This window comes from Oncorhynchus gorbuscha, unplaced genomic scaffold (assembly GCF_021184085.1).
Source record: "Oncorhynchus gorbuscha isolate QuinsamMale2020 ecotype Even-year unplaced genomic scaffold, OgorEven_v1.0 Un_scaffold_3111, whole genome shotgun sequence".
Taxonomy (NCBI): domain Eukaryota; kingdom Metazoa; phylum Chordata; class Actinopteri; order Salmoniformes; family Salmonidae; genus Oncorhynchus; species Oncorhynchus gorbuscha.
Genome location: NW_025747450.1, coordinates 1 through 19,782, shown reverse-complemented (window position 1 = coordinate 19,782; position 19,782 = coordinate 1). Strand labels below are relative to the sequence as shown.

At 46.1% G+C, this 19,782-nt stretch overlaps 1 protein-coding gene across 1 annotated transcript; it reads right to left on the bottom strand.

Annotated features, from left to right (window-relative positions):
- Positions 1-2,041: 2,041 nt before the first annotated feature.
- Positions 2,042-19,470, bottom strand: LOC124027339 (pre-mRNA 3'-end-processing factor FIP1-like). Its single transcript, XM_046339788.1, has 10 exons — positions 19,155-19,470; positions 18,819-18,870; positions 18,090-18,153; positions 17,494-17,600; positions 14,828-14,892; positions 11,867-11,974; positions 11,215-11,345; positions 8,054-8,172; positions 6,206-6,257; positions 2,042-2,116 (listed from the first exon to the last, which is right to left on the bottom strand). The coding sequence occupies exons 1-10, from the start codon at positions 19,243-19,245 to the stop codon at positions 2,042-2,044; spliced, it is 864 nt and encodes a 287-aa protein (XP_046195744.1). The 5' UTR covers positions 19,246-19,470.
- Positions 19,471-19,782: the final 312 nt, after the last annotated feature.

The following is a 19,782-nucleotide window of genomic DNA, read 5'->3' as shown; positions in this document are numbered from 1 at the left end:
CCTGTTGAGTCTATACCACATTATGACATCACCACACTGACACATTCTAACTGTTGAGTCTATACCACATTATGACATCACCACACTGACACATTCTAACTGTTGAGTCTATACCACATTATGACATCACCACACTGATACATTCTAACATCACCACACTGATACATTCTAACTGTTGAGTCTATACCACATTATGACATCACCACACTGATACATTCTACCTGTTGAGTCTATACCACATTATGACATCACCACACTGATACATTCTAACTGTTGAGTCTATACCACATTATGACATCATCACCACACTGACACATTCTACCTGTTGACTCTATACCACATTATGACATCACCACACTGATACATTCTACCTGTTGACTCTATACCACATTATGACATCACCACACTGATACATTCTACCTGTTGAGTCTATACCACATTATGACATCATCACACACTGATACATTCTAACCTGTTGAGACAGATAAAACCTGTATAGTATACCACTATGTGACATCACCACACTGAACATTCTACCTGTTGAGTCTATAATACATTATAGTTGACATCACCACACTGATACATTCTACCTGTATTCCACATTATCTAACAAATAAAAAAAACAATTGTTAGCAAATTCACACTGATAAATTCTAAACTGGGTGAGTATACAAATATATAAAAGGGAGAGAAAGTTAGAGGGAAAGAGACTAAAGCAGGAGAGACATCACCACACTGACAGAGACAGACCTGAGAGACTCTATACCACATTATGACATCACCACACTGAGACATTCTACCTGTTGAGTCTATACCACATTATGACTATGACATCACCACACTGATACATTCTACCTGTTGAGACTATACCACATTAGACAGAGACATCACCACACTGATACATTCTACCTGTTGAGTCTATACCACATTATGACATCACCACACTGACACATTCTACTGAGAACAGATTGAGACAGATAAAAGACCTGAGACAGATATACCAGATATGTGAGACTTACAGATGCAGAGAGACATCAGAATGAGAGAGTGGTGTAGTAATAGTGAGATACTGAGACAGATTGAGACAGATACTGAGACAGGACTGAGAGGGACAGATACAGATGCAGACAGAATGACAAAAGTGAGAGAGGTGTAGACTTACTTGGTGGGGGGATGAGAGGGGGAGCCTGGCTGACATTGGGAGGAGGGGGAAGGAATGGGGGAGGAAAATGTTTGGGGGAGAGGGGCCGGGGGAAGAAGGGGGCATCTTGTTGGAGTTTTGCTCAGCGTCCGACGAAGTGTTCAAATCACCTACGAGAAGACAGAAAGGAGACAGAGGGTATGTGATTCAACAGCCAACAGAATGGGTACATGGACTTCATGTAGGTCATGTCATTTCATGTGTTCGTGTAGTGTTGTCCCGACACCAGTATTACTACGAGACAGGCTAAAAAGTCAGTTAAAAAGAGAGAAAAGACAAATAAAACTAAAATGTGACTCTGAGGCGAACATAGACAGAACAGCAGGGACTGTTTTCCTCAAGAAATGAAAGATGATGAGTTCCTGGAAGATTTAAAAGACAGATATTTATGTTTTTTAACTGACGTTTTGGACGAGATGAGAGACGTCAGAGAGACAGATTTTATTTAAATTAATAGATAGAGAGAGTTCAGATAATATACAGAGTTTACAAAACAGAAGAACAGACAAATAGAGTGACAGAGTGAGAGACAGAGAGAGAGACAGTGTGTGTGACAGACAGTGTGTGAGACAGAGAGAGAGAGAGAGAGAGAGACAGAGTGTGTGAGACAGGTGAGAGACAGAGAGAGAGACAGAGACAGAGACAGAGAGACAGAGAGAGACAGAGAGAGACAGAGTGAGACAGATGTGAGAGACAGAGAGTGAGACAGATGTGAGAGACAGATGAGAGACAGATGTGAGAGACAGTGTGTGAGAGACAGATGTGTGAGACAGAGTGAGAGACAGATGAGAGACAGATAGAGAGACAGATATATACCTGGATGTTGTTTCCCAGGTTGTGTCAGATACTGAGACCAGACACTCTGCTGATGGTAGCAGTCCCTCCTCCAATCAGTCGATCGTACCACTGGTCTTCCTGAACACAGACGAGAGTCAGAGCAGACAGAATGACAAAGTGAGGAAGCTGTCAGACTTACTTGGTGGGGATGAGATGGGAGCCTGGTTGGCTCTGGGAGGAGGGGGAAGGAATGGGGGAGGAGGGATGTTAACCACTGGGGGGGGGCAGTCTACTCGGGGAAGACCAAGGGGGCATCTTGTTGGAGTCTTTGCTCAACCACCAAGACAACGTTTAACCACTAAATCACCTACGATTAACGAAGAAACGCCTTAAATCAGACTACCGGTCTATGTGATTCAACAGCCAACAGAATGGGTAACATGGACTTCTATGTAGGTCATGTCATTAACATGTGTTTACGTCTGTGTTGTCTACCAACTATACACAGCCAGGCCCAGAAAGTCAGTACCTAAAAACCTGTTGAAAAGACTAAATAAACAAAATGTGACTCTAACCAACATAAGGTTTTCATAACAGCAGGGACTGTTTTCCTCAGAAATGAAAGATGATGAGTTCCTGGAAGATTTAAACAGACAGATCGATATTTATGTTTTTTAACCACAGACAGATCGTTTTGGACCACAATGACAGACTCATTATTTTATTTAAATTAATAATAGATATTTTTTTCTGTTTAGTTCACATAATATACACTGAGTTTACAAAACATTAAGAACAACTTCTAAATACCACAGACAGATCCCTCCAGGTACCTAACCACCACAGACAGATCAGGGTACCTAACCACCACAGACAGATCGGGGTACCTAACCACCACAGACAGATCGTGGGTACCTAACCACCACAGACAGATGTGTGTAACCACCACAGACAGATGTGTGTGTGTAACCACCACAGACAGATGTGTGTGTGACAGATGTGTGTGTACCTAACCACCACAGACAGATGTGTGTGTGTGTGACAGATCGTGTGTGTAACCACCACAGACAGATCCACCTAACCACCACAGACAGATGTTGTTTCCACCACAGTTGTGTGTGTGTGTGACAGATGTTGTACCTAACCACCACAGACAGTCGTGTGTGTGTGTGTGTGTGTGACAGATCGTGGTGTGTGTGTGTGTGTGACAGTCCTTCCAGGTGTGTGTGTGTGTGTGTGTGACAGATCGTGGTGTGTGTAACCACCACAGACAGATCGTGTGTGTGTGTGTGTTTCCTTCCAGTGTGTGTGTGACAGATCGTGTGTGTGTGTAACCACCACAGACAGATCGTGTGGTGTGTAACCACCTCACCACAGACAGATGTGGGTGTGTCACCACAGACAGATCGGTACCTAACCACCACAGACAGATCGGTACCTAACCACCACAGACAGATCGGTGTGTAACCACCACAGACAGATCGTGTGTGTGTGTGTGTGTGACAGATCGTGTACCTAACCACCACAGACAGATGTGTGTGTGTAACCACCACAGACAGATCGTGGGTACCTAACCACCACAGACAGATGTTGTTTAACCACCAGGATGTGTCCTAACCACCACAGACAGATCCCTCCACTCTGCTGATGGATCGGTCCCTAACCTCCAATCAGATCGTCTAACCACCACAGACAGTCTTCCTGAACACAGACGTGAGTCACTCACCAGACAGATCTACCTCCACCACAACAGGAAGTACCTAACCACCACAGACAGACGGCCTTTGGCCAAGACAGATGTTTAACCACCTCAGTTGGCAGATCGGTACCTAACCACCACAGACAGATCGGTCCCACCACAGACAGATCGGTACCTAACCACCACAGACAGATCGGTACCTAACCACTACAGACAGATCTACCTAACCACCAGTCTAGATCGGGTCATTAACCACCACAGACAATCCCTAACCACCACAGACAGATCGCTCTTAACCACCTCTACCTGCAGTCTACAGATCGTCATTAACCACTAAGACAACAGATCTTAACCACTAGACTACCTCAGTCTACAGACAGTCATTAACCACCAAGACAACAGCTCTTAACCACTAGACTACCTGCAGTCTACAGGTCATTACCACCACCAAGACAGATCGCTCTTAACCACTAGACTACCCGCCTACCACCACAGACAGATCGGTCATTAACCACCACAGACAGATCGGTACCTAACCACCACAGACAGATCGGTACCTAACCACCACAGACAGATCGGTACCTAACCACCACAGACAGATCGGGGTACCTAACCACCACAGACAGATCGGGTACCTAACCACCACAGACAGATCCCTAACCACCACAGACAGATCGGGGTACCTAACCACCACAGACAGATCGGGGTACCTAACCACCACAGACAGATCAGTACCTAACCACCACAGACAGATCGGGGTACCTAACCACCACACCACAGACAGATCGGGTACCTAACCACCACAGACAGATCGGTACCTAACCACCACAGACAGATCAGTACCTAACCACCACAGACAGATCAGTACCTAACCACCAGACAGATCAGTACCTAACCACCACAGACAGATCGGTACCTAACCACCACAGACAGATCAGTACCTAACCACCACAGACAGATCGGTACCTAACCACCACAGACAGATCGGTACCTAACCACCAGATCACCTAACCACCACAGACAGATCGGTACCTAACCACCACAGACAGATCGGTACCTAACCACCAGACAGATCGGTACCTAACCACCACAGACAGATCAGTACCTAACCACCAGACAGATCGGTACCTAACCACCACAGACAGATCGGGGTACCTAACCACCACAGACAGATCGGAGTACCTAACCACCACAGACAGATCGGGGTACCTAACCACCACAGACAGATCGGGGTACCTAACCACCACAGACAGATCGGGGTACCTAACCACCACAGACAGATCAGTACCTAACCACCACAGACAGATCGGGGTACCTAACCACCACAGACAGATCGGGGTACCTAACCACCACAGACAGATCGGGGTACCTAACCACCACAGACAGATCGGGTACCTAACCACCACAGACAGATCGGGTACCTAACCACCACAGACAGATCGGGGTACCTAACCACCACAGACAGATCGGGGTACCTAACCACCACAGACAGATCGGTACCTAACCACCAGACAGATCAGTACCTAACCACCACAGACAGATCGGGGTACCTAACCACCACAGACAGATCGGGTACCTAACCAACCCACAGACAGATCGGGGTACCTAACCACCACAGACAGATCGGGGTACCTAACCACCAGACAGATCGGTACCTAACCACCACAGACAGATCGGGTACCTAACCACCACAGACAGATCACCTAACCACCACAGACAGATCGGGGTACCTAACCACCACAGACAGATCGGGTACCTAACCACCACAGACAGATCGGTACCTAACCACCACAGACAGATCGGTGTACCTAACCACCACAGACAGATCGGGTACCTAACCACCACAGACAGATCGGTACCTAACCACCACAGACAGATCGGTACCTAACCACCAGACAGATCGGTACCTAACCACCAGACAGATCGGTACCTAACCACCAGACAGATCGGTACCTAACCACCAGACAGATCGGACAGATACCTAACCACCAGACAGATCAGTACCTAACCACCAGACAGATCGGGGTACCTAACCACCAGACAGATCGGAGTACCTAACCACCACAGACAGATCGGAGTACCTAACCACAACAGACAGATCAATACCTAACCACCACAGACATTTAAGTACCTAACCACCACAGACAGATCAGTGACAGGACACTAAAGTCAGAAAGGACAACACACAGCAGCACTAATACACATGATGTAGAATCTTTTATTACATGTCTATAACATGACATCACACACACGTGAGTCACAACGTGCATACACGTGTTGCATTTAAATGTGTTTACTGTTGCCAAGGTGACGACTCCCGTTAAACTTAACGTTGCCGCGGTGACAATTGTCGGCTACCACGTTGTGCCCTAACGACGCGACCCAACTACGATGTTTGTCACCAGTTTATCGGCCGAGGGAAATTAAAATGAGTTTATTTTGTGTTTTAAATAGCATCTGGAAAAGACTGAATACTGTAGATGGATGTATCAGTGTGTTGTAGTGAGAACAAGCCCCATCCCACTCACGTATAGTAGGACATGTCCTGGACGGGGGAGCAGTCCACTGTGGGGGGAGATCCTACCATCAGGGGGAGAAGGGGGGAGACACAGTTAGACCTCCCCTCACACACTCAGAGGAACTCAGAGGAACTCATTCATGTGCACAGTGAGAGGAGAAAAACGGAAGCAAGCTTGTCTGTCTGTCTGCCTGTCTGTCTGTCTGCCTGCCTGTGTCTGCCTGTCTGTCTGCCTGTCTGTCTGTCTGCCTGCCTGTGTCTGCCTGTCTGTCTGCCTGTCTGTCTGTCTGCCTGTCCACTGCCAGACCGTGTTTTGCCAAATCCTCTACCAGAGCTAATACATGAGTCTCTCTCATGTCTCTTAACCTGTCCTAGGCTAACTCACTGTCTCTTAACCTGTGCTAGGCTAACTCACTGTCTCTTAACCTGTGCTAGGCTAACTCACTGTCTCTTAACCTGTCCTAGGCTAACTCACTGTCTCTTAACCTGTCCTAGGCTAACTCACTGTCTCTTAACCTGTCCTAGGCTAACTCACTGTCTCTTAACCTGTCCTAGGCTAACTCACTGTCTCTTAACCTGTCCTAGGCTAACTCACTGTCTCTTAACCTGTCCTAGGCTAACTCACTGTCTCTTAACCTGTCCTAGGCTAACTCACTGTCTCTTAACCTGTCCTAGGCTAACTCACTGTCTCTTAACCTGTCCTAGGCTAACTCACTGTCTCTTAACCTGTCCTAGGCTAACTCACTGTCTCTTAACCTGTCCTAGGCTAACTCACTGTCTCCTAACCTGTCCTAGGCTAACTCACTGTCTCTTAACCTGTCCTAGGCTAACTCACTGTCTCTTAACCTGTCCTAGGCTAACTCACTGTCTCTTAACCTGTCCTAGGCTAACCTTACTGTCTGTACCGGTCCTAGGCTAACTCACTGTCTCTTAACCTGTCCTAGGATAACCTTACTGTCTGTACCTGTCCTAGGCTAACTCACTGTCTCTTAACCTGTCCTAGGCTAACCTTACTGTCTGTTAACCTGTCCTAGGCTAACTCACTGTCTCTTAACCTGTCCTAGGCTAACTCACTGTCTCTTAACCTGTCCTAGGCTAACTCACTGTCTCTTAACCTGTCCTAGGATAACCTTACTGTCTCTTAACCTGTCCTAGGCTAACTCACTGTCTCTTAACCTGTCCTAGGCTAACCTTACTGTCTGTACCGGTCCTAGGCTAACCTTACTGTCTCTACCTGTCCTAGGCTAACCTTACTGTCTGTACCTGTCCTAGGCTAACCTTACGGTCTCTAAACCTGCCCTAGGCTAACCTTACTGTCTGTTAACCTGTCCTAGGACAACCTCACTGTCTGTACCTGTCCTATGATAACCTCACTGTCAATGAACCTGTCCTAGTAACCTAATGAACCTGTCCTAGATAACCTCACTGTCAATGAACCTGTCCTAGGATAACCTTACAGTCAGTCTATATGTACCTGTCCTGACCTGTGTACAGCTCTTACCATCCCTACCTGTCCTTGGCTAACCTTACAGTCCGTCTATATGTACCTGTCCTGACCTGTGTACAGCTCTTACCGTCTCTACCTGTCCTGACCTGTGGACAGCTCTTACCGTCTCTACCTGTCCTAGGCTAACCTATATGTACCTGTCCTGACCTGTGTACAGCTCTTACCGTCTCTACCTGTCCTAGGCTAACCTATATGTACCTGTCCTGACCTGTGTACAGCTCTTACCATCTCTACCTGTCCTAGGCTAACCTTAGGGCTCTTATTAATCTGACCTGTACAGCTCTTACCATCTCTACCTGTCCTAGGCTAACCTTAGGGCTCTTATTAATCTGACCTGTGTACAGCTCTTACCTGGTAGTGTTCATATTCATGGATGACTTGTAGAGGCTGGCTGGAGTGGGGAAGTCAGGTTTGGACGTGTGGATGGGTAAACTCACTTCCTTCTCATTCCCCGTCCTGCCCTGCTGAACCTGAGGGGAGTAGAGTAGGGACATCTTTAAGTTTATAACATCTTGGGTTTGACCATTTGACGGTAGTAGGACCTCTTTAAATGGATATCTTGGTTTGAAACAACTCTGGTTTATCTGTTTTACACTGATTATCATATGGCAATTCAATGAGACAAAGAAGGGAAGTGAGAGGAGGAGACAGAGAGAAGGAAGGAAGAAGTGAGAGAGGAGAGAGTGAGAGAGAAGGAAGGGAAGTGAGAGGAGGAGAGAAGAGAGAAGGAAGGGAAGTGAGAGGAGGAGACAGAGAGAAGGAAGGGAAGTGAGAGGAGGAGAGAGAGAGGAAGGAATCTTAGTGATTTAGCTGGTAGTGGAGGAGACGTTGTATCAGTGATTTAGCTGGTAGTGGAGGAGATGTTGTATCTTAGTGATTTAGCTGGTAGTGGAGGAGATGTTGTATCAGTGATTTAGCTGGTAGTGGAGGAGATGTTGTATCTTAGTGATTTAGCTGGTAGTGGAGGAGATGTTGTATCTTAGTGATTTAGCTGGTAGTGGAGGAGATGTTGTATCTTAGTGATTTAGCTGGTAGTGGAGGAGATGTTGTATCTTAGTGATTTAGCTGGTAGTGGAGGAGATGTTGTATCTTAGTGATTTAGCTGGTAGTGGAGGAGATGTTGTATCTTAGTGATTTAGCTGGTAGTGGAGGAGATGTTGTATCTTAGTGATTTAGCTGGTAGTGGAGGAGATGTTGTATCTTAGTGATTTAGCTGGTAGTGGAGGAGATGTTGTATCTTAGTGATTTAGCTGGTAGTGGAGGAGATGTTGTATCTTAGTGATTTAGCTGGTAGTGGAGGAGATGTTGTATCTTAGTGATTTAGCTGGTAGTGGAGGAGATGTTGTATCTTAGTGATTTAGCTGGTAGTGGAGGAGATGTTGTATCTTAGTGATTTAGCTGGTAGTGGAGGAGATGTTGTGTCTTAGTGATTTAGCTGGTAGTGGAGGAGATGTTGTATCTTAGTGATTTAGCTGGTAGTGGAGGAGATGTTGTATCTTAGTGATTTAGCTGGTAGTGGAGGAGATGTTGTATCAGTGATTTAGCTGGTAGTGGAGGAGATGTTGTATCTTAGTGATTTAGCTGGTAGTGGAGGAGATGTTGTATCAGTGATTTAGCTGGTAGTGGAGGAGATGTTGTGTCTTAGTGATTTAGCTGGTAGTGGAGGAGATGTTGTATCTTAGTGATTTAGCTGGTAGTGGAGGAGATGTTGTATCTTAGTGATTTAGCTGGTAGTGGAGGAGATGTTGTATCTTAGTGATTTAGCTGGTAGTGGAGGAGATGTTGTATCTTAGTGATTTAGCTGGTAGTGGAGGAGATGTTGTATCTTAGTGATTTAGCTGGTAGTGGAGGAGATGTTGTATCTTAGTGATTTAGCTGGTAGTGGAGGAGATGTTGTATCTTAGTGATTTAGCTGGTAGTGGAGGAGATGTTGTATCTTAGTGATTTAGCTGGTAGTGGAGGAGATGTTGTATCTTAGTGATTTAGCTGGTAGTGGAGGAGATGTTGTATCTTACAGTGATTTAGCTGGTAGTGGAGGAGATGTTGTATCTTACAGTGATTTAGCTGGTAGTGGAGGAGATGTTGTATCAGTGATTTAGCTGGTAGTGGAGGAGATGTTGTATCTTAGTGATTTAGCTGGTAGTGGAGGAGATGTTGTATCTTAGTGATTTAGCTGGTGGTGGAGGAGATGTTGTGTCTTAGTGATTTAGCTGGTAGTGGAGGAGATGTTGTATCAGTGATTTAGCTGGTGGTGGAGGAGATGTTGTATCTTAGTGATTTAGCTGGTAGTGGAGGAGATGTTGTATCAGTGATTTAGCTGGTAGTGGAGGAGATGTTGTATCTTAGTGATTTAGCTGGTAGTGGAGGAGATGTTGTATCTTAGTGATTTAGCTGGTAGTGGAGGAGATGTTGTATCTTAGTGATTTAGCTGGTAGTGGAGGAGATGTTGTATCTCAGTGATTTAGCTGGTAGTGGAGGAGATGTTGTATCTTAGTGATTTAGCTGGTAGTGGAGGAGATGTTGTATCTTAGTGATTTAGCTGGTAGTGGAGGAGATGTTGTATCTTAGTGATTTAGCTGGTAGTGGAGGAGATGTTGTATCAGTGATTTAGCTGGTAGTGGAGGAGATGTTGTATCTTAGTGATTTAGCTGGTAGTGGAGGAGATGTTGTATCAGTGATTTAGCTGGTAGTGGAGGAGATGTTGTATCAGTGATTTAGCTGGTAGTGGAGGAGATGTTGTATCTTAGTGATTTAGCTGGTAGTGGAGGAGATGTTGTATCTTAGTGATTTAGCTGGTAGTGGAGGAGATGTTGTATCTTAGTGATTTAGCTGGTAGTGGAGGAGATGTTGTATCTTAGTGATTTAGCTGGTAGTGGAGGAGATGTTGTATCTTAGTGATTTAGCTGGTAGTGGAGGAGATGTTGTATCAGTGATTTAGCTGGTAGTGGAGGAGATGTTGTATCTCAGTGATTTAGCTGGTAGTGGAGGAGATGTTGTATCTCAGTGATTTAGCTGGTAGTGGAGGAGATGTTGTCTTAGTGATTTAGCTGGTGGTGGAGGAGATGTTGTATCTTAGTGATTTAGCTGGTAGTGGAGGAGATGTTGTATCAGTGATTTAGCTGGTAGTGGAGGAGATGTTGTATCAGTGATTTAGCTGGTAGTGGAGGAGATGTTGTATCTTAGTGATTTAGCTGGTAGTGGAGGAGATGTTGTATCTTAGTGATTTAGCTGGTAGTGGAGGAGATGTTGTATCTTAGTGATTTAGCTGGTAGTGGAGGAGATGTTGTATCTTAGTGATTTAGCTGGTAGTGGAGGAGATGTTGTATCTTAATGATTTAGCTGGTAGTGGAGGAGATGTTGTATCAGTGATTTAGCTGGTGGTGGAGGAGATGTTGTATCTCAGTGATTTAGCTGGTAGTGGAGGAGATGTTGTATCAGTGATTTAGCTGGTAGTGGAGGAGATGTTGTATCTTAGTGATTTAGCTGGTAGTGGAGGAGACGTTGTGTCTTACAGTGATTTTGCTGGTGGTGGAGGAGATGTTGACGACCTCCAGGCCCATCCTCAGCCTCTTCTGTTTGTCACAGTAGCCCTTCCACGTGTCCTCGTTGAACCCATAGTTAAAGTAGTCAGACAGGTCAGCACCTAGACACACAGACAGACAGACAGACAGACACACAGACAGACACAGACAGACAGACAGACACACAGACACACAGGACACACAGACAGACACACAGAGATGTTTATTTTTACAAACTCCTACCAAGCCTCTCAGTGTAAAAGTGGACCAATCAGAAACGTAACCCCGCCCCACTCTGTCAGAAGACACAGTAACACGTACCTGGTTTCCTCCAGGGTTTCTCCTCGAATATCCCACAGCGACCCCGCACCACAGCGACCCCGCACCACAGCGACCCCGCACCACAGCGACCCCGCACCACAGCGACCCCGCTGGTACCCCGAGCGACCCCGCACCACAGCGATTTAGCCCACAGTGGAGGACCCCGCCCACAGTAACCCCGCCCACAGTAACCCCGCCCACAGTAACCTGTACCTGGTTTCCTCCAGGGTTTCTCCTCTAATGTCCCCACAGTAACCCCGCCCCCAGTGACCCCGCCCCCAGTGACCCCGCCCCCAGTGACCCCGCCCCCAGTGACCCGTACCTGGTTTCCTCCAGGGTTTCTCCTCGAACGTCTCCATGTCCACCTCCACTACTGGGACTCCATTGATGTTTCCTGGGGCCTCCAGATCCACACCCTTCAACTTGTTTCCTACTAGAGAGAGAATAGAAACCAGAACACCACATGGAAACATTTAGAATATCTACCCGCGGTAAAATATACGGAAGGACAATTTAGTACATCAATCAAAACATTTTAATCAACAATATCTACATTTATACCATCTAGTTCCACAAAGCTGCCCAAGACATGGTGGTGGGAATGGACACCTATCAAGACATGGAGGTGGGAATGGACACCTATCAAGACATGGTGGTGGGACTGGACACCTATCAAGACATGGTGGTGGGAATGGACACCTATCAAGACATGGTGGTGGGAATGGACACCTATCAAGACATGGTGGTGGGAATGGACACCTATGGACATGGTGGTGAATGGACACCTATCAAGGTGGTGGGAATGGACACCTATCAAGACATGGTGGTGGGAATGGACACCTATCAAGACATGGTGGTGGGAATGGACACCTATCAAGGTGGTGGGAATGGACACCTATCAAGACATGGTGGTGGGAATGGACACCTATCAAGACATGGAGGTGGGAATGGACACCTATGGTGGTGGGACTGGACACCTATCAAGACATGGTGGTGGGACTGGACACCTATCAAGACATGGTGATGGGACTGGACACCTATCAAGACATGGTGATGGGACTGGACACCTATCAAGACATGGTGACAATGGACACCTATGGAGGTGGGAATGGACACCTATGGACACCTATGGTGGTGGGACTGGACACCTATCAAGACAGACACCTAGGTGGTGGGACTGGACACCTATCAAGACATGGTGGTGGGACTGGACACCTATCAAGACATGGTGGTGGGAATGGACACCTATCAAGACATGGTGGTGGGAATGGACACCTATCAAGACATGGTGGTGGGAATGGACACCTATCAAGACATGGTGGTGGGAATGGACACCTATGGTGGTGGGAATGGACACCTATCAAGACATGGTGGTGGGACTGGACACCTATCAAGACATGGTGGTGGGACTGGACACCTATGGTGGTGGGACTGGACACCTATCAAGACATGGTGGTGGGACTGGACACCTATCAAGACATGGTGGTGGGACTGGACACCTATCAAGACATGGTGGTGGGAATGGACACCTATGGTGGTGGGACTGGACACCTATCAAGACATGGTGGTGGGACTGGACACCTATCAAGACATAGTGGTGGGACTGGACACCTATCAAGACATGGTGGTGGGACTGGACACCTATGGTGGTGGGACTGGACACCTATCAAGACATGTACTGGGACTGGACCCCCATGGTGGTGGGACTGGACACCTATCAAGAACATGGTGAAGAATGGACACCAGTACCTGTTCCATGGGTCTGGACACCTATCAATGGGTTAACAGGAGCCACGGGTTTCTCAACAAGAATGGAACAACAAACCCGATGTCAACACAACAAAAACTCCATGGTGGGACATGGACATCTATCAAGACATGGTGGTGGGAATGGACACCTATCAAGAAAATAACAACCCAGACATGTCAACAACAACCCAGGTGGTCAACAACAGAATGGACAGGCTCATCAGCTGGTTAGAAACACCTATCAAAATAATGGACAGATCGGCTTAATCATTACGTGGTGAATATCACCTTTAGAGACATGGTGGTGGGAATGGACATCTATCAAGACATGGTGGTGGAATGGACACCTATGGTGGTGGGAATGGACACCTATCAAGACATGGTGGTGGGAATGGACACCTTTGGTGGTGGGAATGGACACCTATCAAGACATGGTGGTGGGAATGGACACCTATCAAGACATGGTGGTGGGACTGGACACCTATCAAGACATGGTGGTGGGACTGGACACCTATCAAGACATGGTGGTGGGACTGGACACCTATCAAGACATGGTGGTGGGAATGGACACCTATAAAGACATGGTGGTGAATGGACACCTATCAAGACATGGTGGTGGGAATGGACACCTATCAAGACATGGTGGTGGGAATGGACACCTATCAAGACATGGTGGTGGGACTGGACACCTATCAAGACATGGTGGTGGGACTGGACACCTATCAAGACATGGTGGTGGGAATGGACACCTACAATACATGGTGGTGGGACTGGACACCTATCAAGACATGGTGGTGGGAATGGACACCTATCAAGACATGGTGGTGGGACTGGACACCTATCAAGACATGGTGGTGGGACTGGACACCTATCAACACATGTGGTGGGAATGGACACCTATCAAGACATGGTGGTGGGACTGGACACCTATCAAGACATGGTGGTGGGAATGGACACCTATGGTGGTGGGACTGGACACCTATCAAGACATGGTGGTGGGAATGGACACCTATCAAGACATGGTGGTGGGAATGGACACCTATCAAGACATGGAGGTGGGAATGGACACCTATGGTGGTGGGAATGGACACCTATGGTGGTGGGAATGGACACCTATGGAGGTGGGAATGGACACCTATGGTGGTGGGAATGGACACCTATCAAGACATGGTGGTGGGAATGGACACCTATCAAGACATGGTGGTGGGACTGGACACCTATGGTGGTGGGAATGGACACCTATGGCGGTGGGAATTTAAACAGCACTTTAACGGTGGGACTGGACACCTATGGTGGTGGGAATGGACACCTATCCCGAGATTGGTGGGAATGGACACCTATGGTGGTGGGAATGGACACCTATGGAACATGGGAATGGACACAATATGGCGTGGAATGGACACCTATGGCGGTGGGAATGGACACCTATGGCGGTGGGAATGGACACCTCTATTAGCCTGTACTACACATTTCCCACTCCATGTCGGCCTGTGTAAAGTGCATAGAACAGGTGAAGAACAGAACACTACAGTACCTGTTCCATAGGGTCTGGCTCCCGCTGTCTTTATGTTCAGGTTAACAGGAGCCACGCCATACGTTCTACAACAAGAACCCAGACATGTCAACAACAACAAACCAGACATGTCAACAACAACAAAAAACCAGACATGTCAACAACAACCCAACAACCCAGACATGTCAACAACACCTACTAGAACATCCAATAGGGTGACAATTAGAACACATATTAGAACATGCAAAATGGCAATTAGAACAACCCAGACATGTCAACAACAACCCAGACATGTCAACAACAACAACAACAAACCAGACATGTCAACAACAACAAAGGCCTATTAGAACAACCAATAGTCAAAGGTATATGAAATACAAATAGATAAAGAATTCAGACTCATCAATACTGTAATTGACTAAACCCTTCTTAAAGACTGGGAATATTAAGGTCAGATGGCTTAAAGACATTACGGGAACACCAGCTTTCATATGAACTGTGTTCTGAGCAAGGAACTGAAACATTTCTTACATGGCACATATTGCACACATGGTTTAAATTCTCCAACATTTGTTTTTATCATTATTTAAACCAAATTGAACACGTTTGATTATTTATTTGAGACTATATAGATTTTTTTTTTATGTATTATATGAACCGTTAAAATAAAAGTGTTCATTCGGTATTGTTATAATTGTTTATTACAAAACATATATACAATCCCATCCAACCCGGATTAATCGGTACCCCTGGTATTAATGGTTCATCCAATAATCGTATCGGCTTTTTTTGGTTCTCCAATATATCGGGATAATTGAAAAACCATAATTTGATCTACTTTAAAGAGCACGTCTGACTGGGGACCTGGTACTTTAAAGACACGCACGTGTACTGTGGGGACCTCTACTTTAAAACAGCACTTTACTCTACACACGCAGTGTACTGTGGGGACCTCTACTTTAAGACACGCACGCTGTTAAAGACACGCACGTGACTGTCAAGCTACTTTAAAGACACGCACGTCCTCTATTTAAAACACGCACGTAGTACTGGGGGACATCTCTTACTTTAAAGACACGCCTATACTTAGAACATACTTTAAAGACACGCAATAGTCAAAGGTTAATTTAAATACACGCATGGTACTATAGGGAAATAGACCTATAAATAACTACAACCTAAAACTTCTTAACTGGGAATATTGAAGTCTCATGTTAAAAGGAACCACCAGCTTTCATATGTTCTCATGTTCTGAGCAAGGAACTGAAACGTTAGCTTTTTTTACATGGCACATATTGCACTTTTACTTTCTTCTCGAACACTTTGTTTTTGCATTATTTAAACCAAATTGAACACGTTTGATTATTTATTTGAGACTAAATGGATTTTTTATTTATGTATTATATTAAGTTAAAATAAAAGTGTTCATTCGGGGACCTTACTTATAATTGTCATTATTACAAATACATATATACAAATCGGCCGATTAATCGGTATCGGCTTTTTTTTTGTGGTTCTCCAATAATCGTATCGGCTTTTTTTGGTTCTCCAATAATCGGTATCGGCGTTGAAAAACCATAATCGGTTCGACCTCTACTTTAAAGACGCGCACGTGTACTGTGGGGACCTCTACTTTAAAGACACGCACGTGTACTGTGGGGACCTCTACTTTAAAGACACGCACGTGTACTGTGGGGACCTCTACTTTAAAGACACGCACGTGTACTGTGGGGACCTCTACTTTAAAGACACGCACGTGTACTGTGGGGACCTCTACTTTAAAGACACGCACGTGTACTGCGGGGACCTCTACTTTAAAGACACGCACGTGTACTGCGGGGACCTCTACTTTAAAGACACGCACGTGTACTGCGGGGACCTCTACTTTAAAGACACGCACGTGTACTGCGGGGACCTCTACTTTAAAGACACGCACGTGTACTGCGGGGACCTCTACTTTAAAGACACGCACGTGTACTGCGGGGACCTCTACTTTAAAGACACGCACGTGTACTGCGGGGACCTCTACTTTAAAGACACGCACGTGTACTGTGGGGACCTCTACTTTAAAGACACGCACGTGTACTGCGGGGACCTCTACTTTAAAGACACGCACGTGTACTGCGGGGACCTCTACTTTAAAGACACGCACGTGTACTGCGGGGACCTCTACTTTAAAGACACGCACGTGTACTGTGGGGACCTCTACTTTAAAGACACGCACGTGTACTGCGGGGACCTCTACTTTAAAGACACGCACGTGTACTGCGGGGACCTCTACTTTAAAGACACGCACGTGTACTGCGGGGACCTCTACTTTAAAGACACGCACGTGTACTGCGGGGACCTCTACTTTAAAGACACGCACGTGTACTGCGGGGACCTCTACTTTAAAGACACGCACGTGTACTGCGGGGACCTCTACTTTAAAGACACGCACGTGTACTGTGGGGACCTCTACTTTAAAGACACGCACGTGTACTGTGGGGACCTCTACTTTAAAGACACGCACGTGTACTGTGGGGACCTCTACTTTAAAGACACGCACGTGTACTGTGGGGACCTCTACTTTAAAGACACGCACGTGTACTGTGGGGACCTCTATTTAAAGACACGCACGTGTACTGCGGGGACCTCTAAAAGACACGCACGTGTACTGTGGGGACCTCTACTTTAAAGACACGCACGTGTACTGCGGGGCTCCGGTCTTGATGTCTCCGATGGTGACACGAACATCATCGTCATCATCGTCGCTGTCGCTATCACTGTCTTCATCATCTCCTGGCTCCTTCTCCTGAGAAAGAGAGAGGGGGAGGAGAGAGAGGGGGGATGGATGGGGAAAGAGAGGAAGGGGGATAGGGAGAGAGATGGAAAAAGAGGGAGGGAATGAGAGAGAAGGGGGAGGAGAGAAAGGGGGGATGGAGAGGGAAAGAGAGGGAAGGGGGATAGGGAGAGAGATGGAAAAAAGAGGGAGGGAAAGAGAGAGAAGGGGGAGGAGAGAAAAACAAACAGAGAGAGACAGAAACCCGGATCAGAACCCATCTCCTGTTCAGTAGGTCCTGGAGTGTTTCCAGACCACATGAACTGACCAGGAGAAACTCCAGACCTTAATTACACACAAATCCCAATTCACACCGCCTTGCATCGACAACGATAGGAGAAACACTATCCCTCGGTTTCAAATGGCACCCTATTCCCTATATAGTGCACTACTTCGGTCAAACTTGGTGCCCTATAGGGGAATAGGGTGCCATTTGGGACACACAGGGGGAAGAGGTCTTACCTGAGCTTCCACTCCGTTGCCTGTAGTAGCTGCCTCATCTGACTCAGTAGCAGGAATAGGTGCACTGAGGACGTAAATATCACCAACACATTCAGACTGAGGATGGAAATATCACCAACACATTCAGACTGAGGACTGAAATATCACCAACACATTCAGACTGAGGATGGAAATATCACCAACACATTCAGACTGAGGACTGGAAATATCACCAACACATTCAGACTGAGGATGGAAATATCACCAACACATTCAGACTGAGGATGGAAATATCACCAACACATTCAGACTGAGGATGGAAATATCACCAACACATTCAGACTGAGGATGGAAATATCACCAACACATTCAGACTGAGGACTGAAATATCATCAACACATTCAGACTGAGGACTGAAATATCATCAACACATTCAGACTGAGGACTGAAATATCATCAACACATTCAGACTGAGGACTGAAATATCACCAACACATTCAGACTGAGGACTGAAATATCATCAACACATTCAGACTGGGGACTGAAATATCACCAACACATTCAGACTGAGGACTGAAATATCATCAACACATTCAGACTGAGGACTGAAATATCATCAACACATTCAGACTGAGGACTGAAATATCACCAACACATCCAGACACATCCTGTAGACAAAACAACAGAGAAAGTTGAGACAACTCAGCAAGTCTTATTTATACACAAACGGGTGGAGGGCGAGGAACCCACCTGACAGCGGCGGATAGTTTGGCCTCTTCTTCATCAGCTCTCTCATCATCATCTAGAAGGGGAAACGACCATTCATTAACTAACTAACGGTAAAAATGTCAACGATAAAGTCATAGATTACAATATATAAACGTTACCTAGTTAAATAAACTTACATAGGCTAACTAGCCACGTTTATTGGTTCAGAAGATCAAATGCAAACGAGCCAAGCGACAGCAACTACTGTGCTAATCAGGTAGCACCTGTGCTAACGACTTGCAGTTGCATGTGGCACTAGTTATAACTGGAACCACTTATAGCTAAATGTTACATTCACTGTAAACACCTCTTTTTTACCTCCGTAGAGCCACTCTTCTTCCTCGTCTCCGCCATCTCCCGCACTCGCGTCCGCCGGGGTTGTTTTGTCTGCCGCCTCTTCCGCAGACATCTTCTTTAACCAGCGGTAAGAAAAGTCTCTTTCACGGATAGTAGTAAGTAAATGCACACGAGCAAACAACAACAAAAATATATATCTATAGTTAAAACAGCAGAAGTCGTCGTAAATTATTGCATTATCTTGAAACGCGGAAAAATATCCAGTTCATACATTTTGATTTCGACGAGCGAGCGGGTGGACCGTGTGCCCGGAAGTAAATCCTTCAACAGAGGGCAAGCAAACTGTCTTCCTATTGGTCTAGCGGGATTCTGTCGGCGGAAGTGAAACATTGAACGGTTCATGCGCAGTTGGGACCGGGGTGTCGAATGGAGTAACGTTTTAAAGACACAAGAGGGCGAAATAACATTTTATATAATAAGATTTTTCTGGGGGGGGGGGGGACACCGCATGAAGTTGTTTTTTATTATTGAAGGACAATGTAGCAAACCACTCCCTGGAATACATCTACTTGCTATTTTGTTCATCACAACAATTATGTGTTGATACATTGGTGACTACATTAAAATCAAATCAAAATCAAATCAATTT

Coding starts and splice junctions, on each gene's coding strand:
- LOC124027339 (XM_046339788.1), bottom strand. CDS start 19,245: ATGTCTGCGGAAGAGGCGGCAGACAAAACAACCCCGGCGGACGCGAGT. Junction 18,871..19,154: donor AGAAGAGTGGCTCTACGGAG/GTAAAAAAGAGG, acceptor TTCCCCTTCTAG/ATGATGATGAGAGAGCTGAT. Junction 8,173..11,214: donor CCACCACCAGCAAAATCACT/GTAAGACACAAC, acceptor TACTCCCCTCAG/GTTCAGCAGGGCAGGACGGG.